General features: G+C 37.0%; 2 protein-coding genes across 2 annotated transcripts; one reads left to right on the top strand and one right to left on the bottom strand.

Moving 5' to 3' along the window:
- The first annotated feature begins 7 nt into the window (after nucleotides 1–7).
- LOC112556755 (interferon-stimulated 20 kDa exonuclease-like 2) lies at nucleotides 8–3,572 on the top strand. Its single transcript, XM_025226095.1, has 4 exons — nucleotides 8–1,000; nucleotides 1,183–1,352; nucleotides 2,075–2,240; nucleotides 3,289–3,572. Exons 1-4 carry the CDS (start codon nucleotides 262–264, stop codon nucleotides 3,504–3,506), a joined length of 1,293 nt encoding a protein of 430 aa, XP_025081880.1. The 5' UTR covers nucleotides 8–261; the 3' UTR covers nucleotides 3,507–3,572.
- Nucleotides 3,573–3,727: 155 nt separating this feature from the next.
- LOC112556739 lies at nucleotides 3,728–11,936 on the bottom strand. The gene is made up of 12 exons (XM_025226027.1): nucleotides 11,403–11,936; nucleotides 11,097–11,135; nucleotides 10,560–10,690; nucleotides 9,891–10,015; nucleotides 9,355–9,470; nucleotides 8,788–8,983; nucleotides 7,974–8,623; nucleotides 7,266–7,487; nucleotides 6,642–6,923; nucleotides 5,661–5,847; nucleotides 4,978–5,082; nucleotides 3,728–4,693 (listed from the first exon to the last, which is right to left on the bottom strand). Exons 1-12 carry the CDS (start codon nucleotides 11,452–11,454, stop codon nucleotides 4,417–4,419), a joined length of 2,382 nt encoding a protein of 793 aa, XP_025081812.1. The 5' UTR covers nucleotides 11,455–11,936; the 3' UTR covers nucleotides 3,728–4,416.
- Nucleotides 11,937–14,096: the final 2,160 nt, after the last annotated feature.

Raw genomic sequence — 14,096 nt, 5'->3', positions numbered from 1 at the left:
GTTACGCAATAGCCATGCGACACTTAGCAGGGACGTGGATATTTGTTCGTGATGCTTACTGTATCTCTTTGAATAGAAAAGAAAATCTAATGAAAGTTTTATATCGCAGTATATGAAAAGTGCATACGGTCACCTGAAATAGTATGTGATAACTTTGCACGTTTATCTGTATCCACTAATACTCATTGAGTAATTTTGTTTCCATCGTGATGAAAAGGTACGAAATGGAAGTTGGTGTGTTTGTCGGTGACGATGTAGACGATGCCGACTCAAAGGCATTTCGTTCAAAAACGTAAAACGCAGAAGAAAGGAAAGTTAAAGAAATCACAAAAGTTAATTGAAATGGATGAAATATCACGTTCTTATGATTCATCCGCGGATGATGATAGCATATCATCACTAGAACTTAATACCAGGGATGAAGAATTGGAAAAACAAAAGAAGAGGAAACTTCACCTCAGATATAGTTCGAAGAACTCCAGAGTGAAAAGAATAAGAAGCTCAAATGAAAATGAAGACATGGAAATAGCTACCAGGAAAATGGTAACTTATAACGACGAAGATTTTAAACAGAAAAACATTTCCCTACAGCCACAAGACTGTGGTTTGCAGTGTAAAGATATGTCGGAAGATTGTGTCAAACACATTCATCATACAAAGTCACTAAACATTTGTACAGTTACAAACGGATGGACTCCAAGAGCGAAATCACCATTGTTGCAAGACAGCGAAGTATCCTTGATTCAGAAAAGGGAATATAATCGTATTCCGGTAAATGGACATCCTTTCATTCAGTGTTTTGGCATCAAAAATCACCAGAAACCTAGGAGGAAAGGACAAAGCCCAATTGCCAGTAAATCTCAGTGTCTCACCAGCTGCAAGTCTTGTGCAACTCACACATTTTTAAAACTGACACATGAAGAAATGACCGAAATGGCAAATTATGTTGGAATGGACTGTGAATTTGTAGGCATTGGGCCCAGAAAAACCAATGCATTAGGTAAGTTGACAGAGGTCAAGAAGAAAAAAAATTACATAAGTTAACAGATTCAAATAATCTCAGATTATTAAATTTAAAATGATGACTCTCATGTAAGACATTTTACTTTGATGAACTTTAATGAAAGTAAACAGTAGTTCTAGTATTGGTATCTTTATAATGAGGTTTTCTTCTCTGTGTAGGTCGTTGTAGTATTGTTGACCATGCAGGCCAGGTTATTTTTGATCATTTTGTAAAGCCTGAGGAGCCAGTGACGGATTATCGCACTCCATGGAGTGGATTGCGGCCACTGAATATACAAAATGGGATTCCATTCCTTGCTGCAAGAGAACAGATAGCTGCTATTCTGAAGGTATATAACAAGTACAGCTAGTAGATGAGAAGTTTTTTCAGCAGTAAACTTAGACACTTTAAGTTTTCTTGTGGTGTATACAACAATAATGTAATGTCTCAAAATTATTAGTTACATCATGTGGCTTTACAATATAGAGTGAAACCTTGGTTATTGTTAACTTCTAGTGTAATGTGTTTATTTTGCTTTTTTCAGTTTCAAAGTGTATGTAACTAAAATCACATCCTCAAATTTCATTATCCCTGTTAAGTTGCTAAGTTAACCCATTCCTTTCAGCTCCATCATGGGGCCAGTTGCCGTGAATAGCCTTAGTTGCTGGCTCGGCGTAAAACAATAAGATTCCCCCATCATAGGACCAAAGAAAGTTTCCAGAGCCAGCAGCTTTTTACATTAGTTTTTAATATTCATTTTATAGTAATTATTGATTTTTGTATTAAAGACTTGTATTTATTCTCTATAAAGTGTTTTTGGTATGTATTTTGGAGTGTCTAGAATGAATTAATTGGATTTACATTGATTCATATTGCCTCCGTTTTTGTTTTTTTTTTGGTTTGGATTTCACAGATTGTTTTTGGACAGATTATTAATAAATACCAAGATTTCACGGTAATATGAAGAAGTGGTACTTAGCTAGTGTGCTGCCTTGGCAAATCCAAAATGCAATTTTCTTGGGTTTCCCCCCACTACATCATTTTTGTTTTTGTTCACTTGCTTTGTTTCAGAATAAGGTTGTTGTGGGTCATGCCATTCACAATGATTTTAAAGTCTTACGACTCTCGCATCCTCCAGACATGATTCGAGACACAATCAGTTGCAAGGAGCTGCGTGAAATGGCAGAGTTGGGCTCCAATTCCTGTGGGCTCCGTAAACTTACTCAAGCTCTACTAGGTAAATGAAAAAATAAAAATTTAGTGTTGCCAATAACTTTGCTTGGTGTTTTCATTTATGGTATTTAGAGTATGTTTTGTGTCCCATAAAAATACATTTCTATGTACTGTCTATAGAATCTTGATGTCTTTACAGGGTCCCCCTTCCCCCAAATAAGGGCAAGTCTGTGCATCTGAAGATTCAGTGACATACATTTTATCCTGACTAGTGATTATATAAACTTGTAATACCATCAAATACACTTATACCGAAATATTGAAAGTTAGGCAACGATTTGAAGATTCTTTTGCATTGGGAGATAGGAGCTTATGGATCGTGCAGTCACTAGGCATCTCTGGGATGGTATCATGAGTCTGTAGAGCATTTGTTGGCTGACTAAAAATGATATAGTCAGGCGTTTGATGTTGAGGTTTTGGAAGACTAAAAGCCATCAACCACATTTGTACCCTAACTTTACTACTGCATACTTGACTTATTGAGATGTCTTAAAGTCATCTTCATAAGAGTGGTTGCTGTAAAAAAAAACAAAATTCAAATTTTTAATTTTAAAAATTCATACAGAACTAAAGCTGTTCTAGCCCCTCAGATTTGTTGTTGAAAAAATTGCTCTGTTTATTGCCTGACATGTGACTGTCACAAAAATGCTGATATTAATCATAAAAATTAGGATCTGCTGCAGAGACTGTTAGTGGATGAAGGTGTTTATAGGTAGAAATGACTTGGCACAGGTGTACAATAACAATCCAGAACAGAGGTAAAGTGCAACAAAAAGCACAGATCAATGACATCAAAACAAAGGGACAAGACAAAATGACAGAAGTCTCCTCAAGTTGGTATATAATACCTAAAAAGATAAAAGAGTTTCAGAACTTGGAGAAGTGTATGCATACATTTTCTTGTATTCTTGAAATCTCTTATGTTGACTGTTTTTGACTCTGGTACATCTAATTTTTTGTCTAAAATGCCTTAAGTTAAATCCCATAATAGAACATAACACTGTGCAGAAGGAATAGAAGTTTTTTGGTATTAATGACATTTTTTTTTTCAGGTAGAACAATACAGGTTGGAGAACACTGCTCCATTACAGACGCTAGAGCTGCTATGGACCTATTCAGACTTGTCCGAACTGTATGGGAACCTAAACTCAAGGTCAAATTCAATCAACGTCAAGCAAGGAAAAATCACCAAGCAGACCAGAATGACGACATACTTTTGAATTCTTATTTGGATGATCACTATTGGCCCCCAGAACTATTTGTGGAGTAGTTAAAAAAAATAAAAATCATTTTGTGATTTTAAAAAACAGCTCATTCAGCAATAAAAAAAATAAAATAAAAGACCTGTTAATACTTCCAAAATCTTATCTGGAAAAAAGATTGTTACAGATGGGAAGTGATGACAGCAATATATCTCTACAAATTGCTGCATTGTCTGCCAATGCTGATACATGTACCAAAGAAAATATAGCTAAGTACCAAGAAACAAGAATAGTACATCAAGCAAACAAAATCAGTTTAGAATAAACGCGTTTTTGAGGTTCCCCCTCTTTCATCCAAAAATCAGGGAAGCTGTGCATTTAGTTTTCTCACAGACATTAGCTACACACATCTTTAGGTGCAAAGCAGGATAATGAGCTTGATAAAGCTGTTTCTATCTCACTAGTGTGTGTACTGGACATGGAATTGGGACAAATCATTTTCTTCCTCTAATATCCACAAGAAAATCCAAAACTACTTGCCAAAAACAACCCCATATATGATTTTAACATAGAATAAGTGCTTAAAAAGAAAACTGGTTAGACTAGACTCCACAAAGTTTATTTTTTTATTCAAACAGCAGTGTTTTTTTCAAGAGCAAATGTGCTTATCATACTGATGCACATAAATGCAGAAGTACATTCCACATAAACATAAGAGGTAGTTTATTAACCTGCTTCAAAAAGAGTACTGAGCAACAACTAATGATGCACAGCATAAAAAAGCTAGGCTTTTGTCCCTGATTTTTTAAGGTAAAAAGCAGTTAATTACCGAGTTTGTGACCATAGATGGTCCTATCACCCACTTTCCCACTCTCATCTTTCACAGCTTCTCACTGATACATCTAGCTGTCATAAGCTCTATCATCTGTTAATGTTACTTCCAAACAACACCTGTCAAAAAAAAAAATTGTTTCCTCTTCACTTCACAAAAAAAATGTCCTCTAGTATCTGGCTTTCTTCTGCATCATCATTACTGCTATTGTCTTCTTCTATGTCCACGTTGCCACTCTCTCTCCTGCTAGAAACAGGCAACTCCTTGTTTTGTTTAAAAAGAGAGGTCTCTTGGTGGGTCCAATGATGGTGAAGGACATGAGACTGGCCTCGAATAGAGGAGAAACGGTGAGTTTGGTGGTGGAGTGGTGGTGATCCCTCTGGTTGGGAATTTATTATCTCCAGGACAGTCATAGTTTTCTCTCTGCAAAAAGGATTAAAGTTATTTGGGAACCAAAACATTTAAAAAATTGGCAATTATATTTTTCCACCACTTACACCTGAAGGTTCCATGCATTGTTGAAAAGGCTTTGAAACAGATTACTCATCAGGTCTTGTAAAAATAACTAGACAATACTAAAAGAACAGTAACAGTGGACAAACAAGAGAAGGTTACTTTCCCCTAACAAAATAACTGAACACAAATGCTTCTTGCATATGTACAGAAGTCAATGAATATTCTATAAGAAATTTAAAAAAAAAGCTTACCCAGGGGTACATGATCTGTGGCTGGGTACTGGGTGAGTGGCATTTAGAGAATGCCCTTCCCAGTCAGCTGTGTGGCATATCTTTTCTTGTGGCGTACTTGCAGGCCTGGACATGATAAGAAGCTAGATTTACATTTGTAGAATAAAAAATAGTAAAGTGCCTTATATTCCCTATTCATCATGATTTCCTATGAGCTGTGTTTATTTCCCATATGGATATGCAACAGGAAAGGTAATGGGTAAAATAAAATACATCAAGTATTTCAGACTGATCACTAGCTCCAGACATTTACAGCTTCAGACCCCTAATTCACAGGATCATAAGCCTGTCAAGTCTCATGGATCTTACACTGTGCAAGTATTAAACTTGTTGGTTTGCAAGAACTGTGTGCCTTAATCTTACAGATGCATGCAAATCATACTCTTGTTCACACCAAAACATTTGTTGAAGAAATAAAATGATGGGCATAGGTTAATGGTGGATTGTGAACTGTCCAGTAGGAAAGACTTGATTTAATCCAGCGGAGGAAGGTGCAGGCCAAATGAAGGCAATTTGCAAAGAGTGACCACCAGGGTAGTGGACGCCATGTGTTCTTATCACTTTTTGGTTGAACTATTCTTTCCCACTTCCAAAAAAAAAGAAAGAAAGAAAGAAGCTTGGCTTCAGTTCTTCAAAATGTGTACCTGAGTATGTGGTGGTAAGAAACACTTGTTCCTGCATCAACCTTCTTAGACAGCGCACCATTATCACTGATGTTATCCTGGATATCAACACCCGCATCTGGATAATTTTCCCTGCCATCTTCACCATCATCTTCAGATGAACTGACATCTGATTGTACTGTGTAGTAGGGAGCACGTTTCCTGACCTCTGCAGTCATTTCATTATGTTAATCTGAGGCAGTACATCTTAGAAAACAAACACTGATGCCACACATTAATCAGAAAGCACACACAGAAGTTAAAAAAACACCAATTTCAGACATAACTGTAAGCACAGTACAGGATGAAGTAGGTGACAAGCTCATCTATTCTCAGGAGACAAAAGAATACATTGGTAGTCATACATTCATACATGTACCTGGCAATGTTAGCTAATGAGAACAATGGATCATCTCATCTGACAGACATCAATAACCATTGTGGAATAGGTGAACAAAATATGAAATTAGCACTAGATGTCAAGGACAGTGAAATGTAGCATCACATGAACTAATGTCATAATTTATGTTATGTTGAACAATGAACCATAAATCTTTTTTTATAGTATTCACTCTGCTAACTGACCTGGATTCTTGCCAATTCTTTATTTGAACATTGTGTACAGCATAAAGAGCTTGCACCCACAAAGGAAATGTGCTTTACAGTTCCTTATTGTTGTTTTTATTATAATAGAAAATAAAATATGATGTGGCAATGTGTATGTGGTAGGCAGTGGTTGAAACCTTGGCTTATCCATAACGTTTGTCCTATCCCCACCAGATTTGTCAGAAATACTGTTTTTTATTGGCTGTTTGACAGGTGTATGTTGCTTGAGAGAATACTTATGTTCACCTTTGTGAAAGGGGGTAAAACCTTGTGTCTCAGTTATTTGTTCATTAAAACAAACAAGAAAACACAAGCTGACATACTTTTGGTCCCTCATCAAAATACAGAAAAATGTACCTTCTTGATCAGACATCAGGGAATAGTCAAGCTTCTTTGCAATGTCGGTCAGCTTGGTAGGGTGTACTATGAATGTATTGCCATGGTTATCAGCGGTTTGTCCGTGATGAGTTGCAACTTTCTTTGAATGAGTTATTTTTTCCTTAAGGTTCTCCTGGTTCTGACCAGAAGAATCTAAGCATCTAGGGCTGGCAAGTTGTTTTGATTGTGCCTCTAGAGACTCCAAAACAGCTCTCTGGCGTTCAAGAGCTGTGTCTAGTGCTATTCTTTGAGGAACAAGACCTTCAATAAATGAGGGGGAAAAAATGCTTCATTTTTGGATAATCAGAGTAGAATATCTTTTCAAAACCAAGTGCACACAATGGTATAAAAGTATGCATGCACACATCACTAATTCAGAGAGAAAAAAAAAGCAAATGCTTAAAGCTAATCTGCTAAAAGCTGTATCTATATCATTAATAAGGACAAAAAGATCGAGTAACAGTAGCAACAACCTAGTGAAAAGGTGAAAGAACAAAATCTGTCCAAAGGCAGCATAGCTATAAAGACAAAAGTGATCATATTTTTGAAAGATTATTTTTACAGGAAAGGTAATGAATAAGAAGGATGTCATGGATTACATACCCTGTGGGTCTCTGTCACTGCCATAATTGGCCCCATTGTTGGCACGAAGGTACAGTGCCTGCTGCTTCTCCTTAAGCATAGCTTCTTGCTCACTCAGTATTTGCTTGAGGCGCTTCTGTTCCTCTAACAGCTGGGCACGCTGCTCAAGCAGCTGCTGCTTCCGGTCCAACTGTGTGAGCTGGCAATAGGCATGGACATTACCTCTGTTTTCCTCTCTACCATCTGGGCAGAGTTAACAACAAACTTAAACCATCTACACAGTCAAATAAATCTTGGTCCTTTTCTCAAAATATACTAGCTATGTGGGCAAAAAGGTCAATATTATTCTGGAATATTTTCACACTACTTTCAAAAACATTATTCAGGCACACTGAATCTCCCATACATTTTCCAGTACTTAAAGCTACATAATCAGACCGGCCACAATATAACCTTTAAAAACATAAATATTTCACTATTTCTATAGAAATCCAGATTTTAATACCCTGGTATTTTTAACTGAATTTCAAAGAATATGCAACATCATTAAAGAATATGTGACATCATTTGTACTTGATTTAAAGGGACTCTTTCAATGAATTACAATAATGTCTGCAACCAACCAAGACCAATCATGTCACAAAGAATATCTAAACAAAGTTGACATCATACAAACACACAGCATTTAAAGAAATGCCTGTGGCATTGGCAAAAGAACAAAGGTCATACCAAGAGGTGAGTGATGCTTTTCTGTCTCTGCTTCAGTGAGCATCACTTTTCTCTGGTCTCTATAGTTCTGATCCACTTTGCGGTCAGTTTCAGGCCCTCCCTTAACTATATCTCCACCATCACCTTGAGCTGATGATTCTGGACTATCATCAGGAGCAAGAGGCACAAAGTCATGGTGAGATGCTGAAGTGTTCACAGATAAGAATTCACCAATTTCTGCACTCTTCTGTGTAGAGGACATCCGTGGAGGGAGAAGTGGAATAAACTTTCTAGAACACTTTGAATGCTTCTTCTCTTTTGCAGATTGCTCACATGCAGCAGGAGATTTAATGTCTTTTTCTTGCAACTGACTTGCAAGGAATCTCTTCATTATATCCTCTTTATTTCCACGAGAGGCAAAAGTATGTAAATTAGCTTGAAGTTCTTCTCCATGAGTAAGAAATACATTATATAAATGTGGAGCCTGTGTTTCTAACTGACCGTACTCAGCTGGAGATGATGGATGTACTATACTCTGTTGCTGTGGTTGGAGGTCACATGCAGCAGGGGATTTGTAACTAAGTCCTTGATGAGAAAAAAGTGGCTCTGGTAAAGTGGTATGGACAAAATTACTTTGAGGCCATGCTCCATTGCCAAGAGCCTGTGGATGTCTGTGGAGAAAAATTAATACTTTAAAAAGCAGTATAACTGTACTCTGTATACAAGAAATTTATATCTTTTTTCTAATAAATGAAATTACCTTGATTAACCACACCCTTCACAAATAATGCTCAAGCCCCAACAAAGAAACCAGAAATAGATGCACATAACATACACTGATGAATGTCTTTGTATTGCAATCTCCTTATCAATCATGGCAGTAACAGGTCGCTGTTTAACATTGGTGAATATTGAATCATGGATGCCCTGGCATTGGGTAATCTGAGGGAGAGATGTTGGTGGAAGAGAAGCTCTTTGCACCTGACACTGCACCAGCAAATTCTGACAGTCAATTAGTTGTTTTTCAACCTCTGCAACAGCAAAACAAAATCTAATAGTAATATTAACACATAATAGACAAATTTGAATTCTGCTTTAGATTATTTCATTTCAGATGACCGTTCAACAAACTGCAACAGCCACAGGAATAAGTGCATGTAAGTGCACAATTATACATGCACATACACAAGAAAGCAAGGTGATTATCCTCTAGGGACAGAGAGAAATAAGGAAATTAAGGCACACAGTGAAATCTGTCTCAGGGGTTAGGCTTCATAAACAGCTGGCTTCTTGTATTTTAACTTCATTGCTCTGCGTATTATTTTGTAGCTCATATCTGCATGCATGCAGACATTCCTGCTTCCCTCACCCCCACATAATCATTATGCCAGAAGAGACCGACCTTGTCGTTCTTTCAGAATCACCTCCTGCTGATACACTAACTCTAGAAGCTGTTGTTCATACTGTTTCCTCTCTTTCTCCAGTTCTTCTCTGGCCTTTTCTCGTTCCTCACCAACCCTGCCACACAAACTGGCCAGTCATTTTATACAAAATGTTTTGCATATACAGTATATGTGTATGTGTGTTCTGTGCATGCATTCAGTTCATATCTATTTGCAAATCAGTTTAAAAAAATTTCAGTTACTCTTTGCAACTACCCTAGCATCATACAAAGCAAGTAAAAGACAGGATGGAGATAAACTTCATTCATCCCAGAGTGTAATTAGTAAACAGCTCTACATGGCAGCAAGGGTAAGAACAACTCGTACAACATCAACAATCAACAATACCATAATACATTCATACCTGCCACACAAACAGACCCATACAACCACAATTTAGACTTGCATATAATCACAATTCCTTCTAACACTGTATTAAAAAAAAAGATAAAGAAATAAAGATAAAAGAGAAAGAATATACAAACACAAGACATACCTTGCAAGTTCCTTAATAAGATTTGCAATGCGTCGTTTGTCCTCCACACATAAATCTTTAAGTGAAACTTTACTTTGTTTACTGGCTGAGGAATGCAATTTTTGTTCATCTAGACTCTGAGATAACTGTATTAGGACACATAACAAAAAATTAAGCCACCAAAACATAAGCAGTTGGGTAAAAATAAACTGATTTTTTTTATGCAAGCTACATGTAAGGAGCAGAAAAGATAGACAAAAATGTTTAAATATCACATTTTAACAGTCAAAAACATCTTCACTTTACTGATGCCAATTAAAATAGAATCTACAGTACCTCCTGAAAATTCTAAAACTTTTACTGCCAGCTAAATGCATTTACGCACCATATAACGACTTATGGTCTATGCTATTCACAAATGACAAAATCATTTGATGCATTTCTCATATTTCTGTCAATAAGTAATGCATGACTTTTGGATTTTGGGACACTTGAAGGAACATGGGGAGAAAGACTACCTAATGCTGAACAGCGGAATTTGAAAGTGAGATTATGACGAGAACACTAAGCTTGCTTCATGGACATGGAACTATTATTACACTAACAATAAAAACAGTCTTCAGCATATACAATACATTTTGACAATACAAATAACCCAGATAAGTGTTCCTGTCAAAAGAGCAAACTCACTTCTTGCATGCTTAATGATGTAGATAACTGTAAGTGTTCTTCAGAAGCCTGTTTAGCAGTAGTTTTTGCTTTAGCTTCATGAGTACGTCGAGCATGCAACTTTGGACGTAGATTACCCATATTGTTCACACCTGAAATGTAAATACATAATTTATTTTACTATATAGGCATATATACTCTTGGTTGACACACTCTGCCATCCATGCAACAATAGTCAACATGCAACTTTTGGCCTCTAAACGCTAATGCATTAAGGAGCAGAAATGAGAGGTAAATCGCCAGTGTCTAGTGCGTTAAAAAGGTTAGGCAACAATCTCACTTGTGTGCTATTAAAAGATATATATATATACACAATGTATTATGGTATAGCAATTTCATTAAGGACTTATTTGACTTCGGCAGATTTCAGTACAGTGCTATATGTGAACTGCATTTTACCACAAAAAACACAGAGATAAACAGACAACTGTAAGTTTTATTTGTTTGGTAAGCATAGCTTATAATAAGTTTATTGTCACAGAACTCTGCTGTTTTTACCTGGTACATACGAATCGGAATCATCAGAGGAGTTCATTTCTGTAAAGAAAAGTAAATAAAATATTATGTTCTGTAGCACATTTAAATATATTATCAAAACGTTTACCAAAGACAATTCGTATCTGCTACATTTTGTTTGATATTTCGACTAATAACTTATAGTCAAGTCTGAACACGAAGTCCGCCGAAAGCTTGTAAGCCAAAGACCAAAAGACGTGCGCCTGATTAAGACAAAATAAAGAAATTCTACCCGATATGCTACAAACAAAAAAGTTAGTGAAAGTACTAATTATAATAAAGGCCTACTTGTTGCCTTCTTCCATTCCACATTCGGCTTGGCAACTGTCTCCGCCATCATCCAAACATACCGCCGACAAAGTATGGGTTATGGCCCTTGTTAAGTCGTCTGCACCATGGACGTGTATGTAAGTTCGTGTCTGCACAGAAAGTTCGAATGCCGCAAACGTTATCGAGACAATAATTATTAGGCTTGACGATCGTCTTCACACCCCATAGCTTTATTTATGTACATCGACTACTGGATGAAGTCTGATTCTATTGATCTACCAAAGAATGACGATAAAGGTGTGATATCAGAGGCTGCAACCACGAGTTCGTGCCGTAACGCCGTGAAATGCGCCGATGTGTCCCAGGTTGACTCGATCTGTCCATCCACTGACAGTACTAATCTAGATGTGACTTTTTGTTTATAATTTAATTTTATATAATTTTGCATTTCCGAAAAAAATCTCACGTTCATTGACTTGTATGTTTTCAGGAACTGCAAAATATTTTTTTAAAGTAATAATAAATCTGTACCTTATATATCTGTGGGACATCTTTTTAAACATCTACAGTTTAAAATAAAAGCCGGTGCTAATAATAATACAGTGGAACCTCGGTTAGCGAACGCCTCGGATAGCGAATATTTCGGATAACGAACAAAAATTTCGTTAAAAGTTTGTCTCGGATAGCGAACAAAATTTCGGATAACGAACAGCCAAGTGGACCACACGTGACCGACCAGCATGTCATCATTCGCGCTCGAGACACAGTTACGATTGGTCGTTCCTTTTCACTGCGGATCCTTCTTATTTAGTGATTTTTGTGCTTTATTTTAATAAAATAATCCTCAATCGTGGCTCCAAAGAAGATTAAGAGCAATTAATAGTAGTGAGGTAATGACAATTAAGGAAGCGGCCAACAAATGAATTGAAAAAGGAAATGATTTCAAAGTATGAAGGTGGCATGCGTCTGTCGTAATGTGATGTCGTATTACCGAAGAATTTTACAAAAAAGGCAGAAGAAGCAGACACTGGACAAGTTTTTTCCTTTAACATCAAAGCTACAGAAAAGGGAAGTCACCCCTGATTTTATACTGTCTCCTGTGCTCATGGAGGGGGAATCAAAGCAATAATTCCACCCCTTCCTCCCCACACCTGCTTCCAACCACGCCGTCAAAACGGCAAGTTTTCTGATGTTTAAATGCTTTCGTTAATGTTTTTATGTTTATTGAACTCCATTTATATTGCATTATAACTGTTCTCTTGTAAACAAATACCTTTATAGCCTGTAACTTTCAAATATTAGCGAGTCAACAGGGACTGGGAACCAATTAAATCTATTTCCTTTATTTCTTATGGAAAAAATTGTTTCGGATAACGAACATTTCGGATAACGAACACCTTTTCAGAACGGATTAAGTTCGTTAACCGAGGTTCCACTGTATATGGTCCTGCAACAAGGTTTGGATGCTAACGGACATGGATTAAAGTGGTTGAGCTTTGTGGGTCTGGCGTAGATGGTTAATTACTTCTATTTGGCATATAGGCGGCTGCTTGGTGAGCTACTGTGGTGTAGACCGTCAGTTTGATTGTAACGCTGATGTCTCTGCTCTACCAGACATTTTCAGGAGTATGTCACCTTATTGTATTTGTAAATGATGGGCTCAACCGTCTTGAGTTCATGCCCCTTCAGTGACGTTCTCCTTGCTCGCTGCCTGATCGAAGCCATGGACGTGTACTCATGGCTAAATAGACGTCTGTCGGTATCTCAGTTTGAGTCCGTCGTCATGGTCATGGATGCATGAATCCACCAGGGAATAAATAGTAACTGGTAGTTTTTAGTTCCACAATTAGTAAGGGTGGGTGTATGATAGAGAAAGTTGGAAAGCAATAATTGTGATGCTGAAGATATAGAGATCATGGACCTCCCCTCTGACAATCTTGCTTTTATATTATTGACATAATTTCATAGGGTACCTCGTAAAATAATAATAAAGATATACAGCATGGAATAATTCCCATATCAAAGGATGCACTCAGTGCTTGAACCAAAAACTTTTTTATATGAAGAATGTAGCACATGAAGGAACAGAATAATAGGTAACGATGAGACAGTGAAAAAGACAATGAATACATAAAGGTAATAGTAATGACAACAGTAATCAACACGACAGACTAATCAAGAGTTAACCCCCATCCAAAAAAAAAGGAGAGAGAATAGGTTTACTAGTGGACAGTGTTTAGGAGTTGTGCTAGTGTAAAACATTCAATAGTGGGTAAGTGGAGGATATAAAAGGAAAGAGAGTTCTGTTGTTTTGCTGCACCATAGCATTTGCTGGTGACTATATGTTTTTATTTTGGTGAGAGGAATTCTTCTTCTTCTTGTTTCTATTCTCCCCTGATGGAGCACAGGGCCGCAACCACACCCCGCCATTGGACCCAGTTCTGGGCGTCCCTTTCCAGTTGGGAGGTGAGAGGAATAGACAACATGATTTTCCTAGATCATGAGCATATTCTTAACTATTTTCATAGACTTATATTTACGGAGCTGATTAACCTTGACTCAAATGAAAATGTAGATCTAAAGTTGGAAATGAAATCAGGGTTGCAAGAGTTAGAAATCAGTCCTGGGATAAACAATTAATGATTCTTTGCTGTGATTATCATGGGCAAGTCCAAGTACCAAACCACATATGAAAATGAAACTGAGCTGAAA

The sequence above is a fragment of the Pomacea canaliculata genome, linkage group LG2 (genome assembly GCF_003073045.1).
Source record: "Pomacea canaliculata isolate SZHN2017 linkage group LG2, ASM307304v1, whole genome shotgun sequence".
NCBI lineage: Eukaryota > Metazoa > Mollusca > Gastropoda > Architaenioglossa > Ampullariidae > Pomacea > Pomacea canaliculata.
The sequence above is the reverse complement of the archived record's forward strand: the minus strand, read 5'-3'. Positions and strand labels throughout refer to the sequence as shown.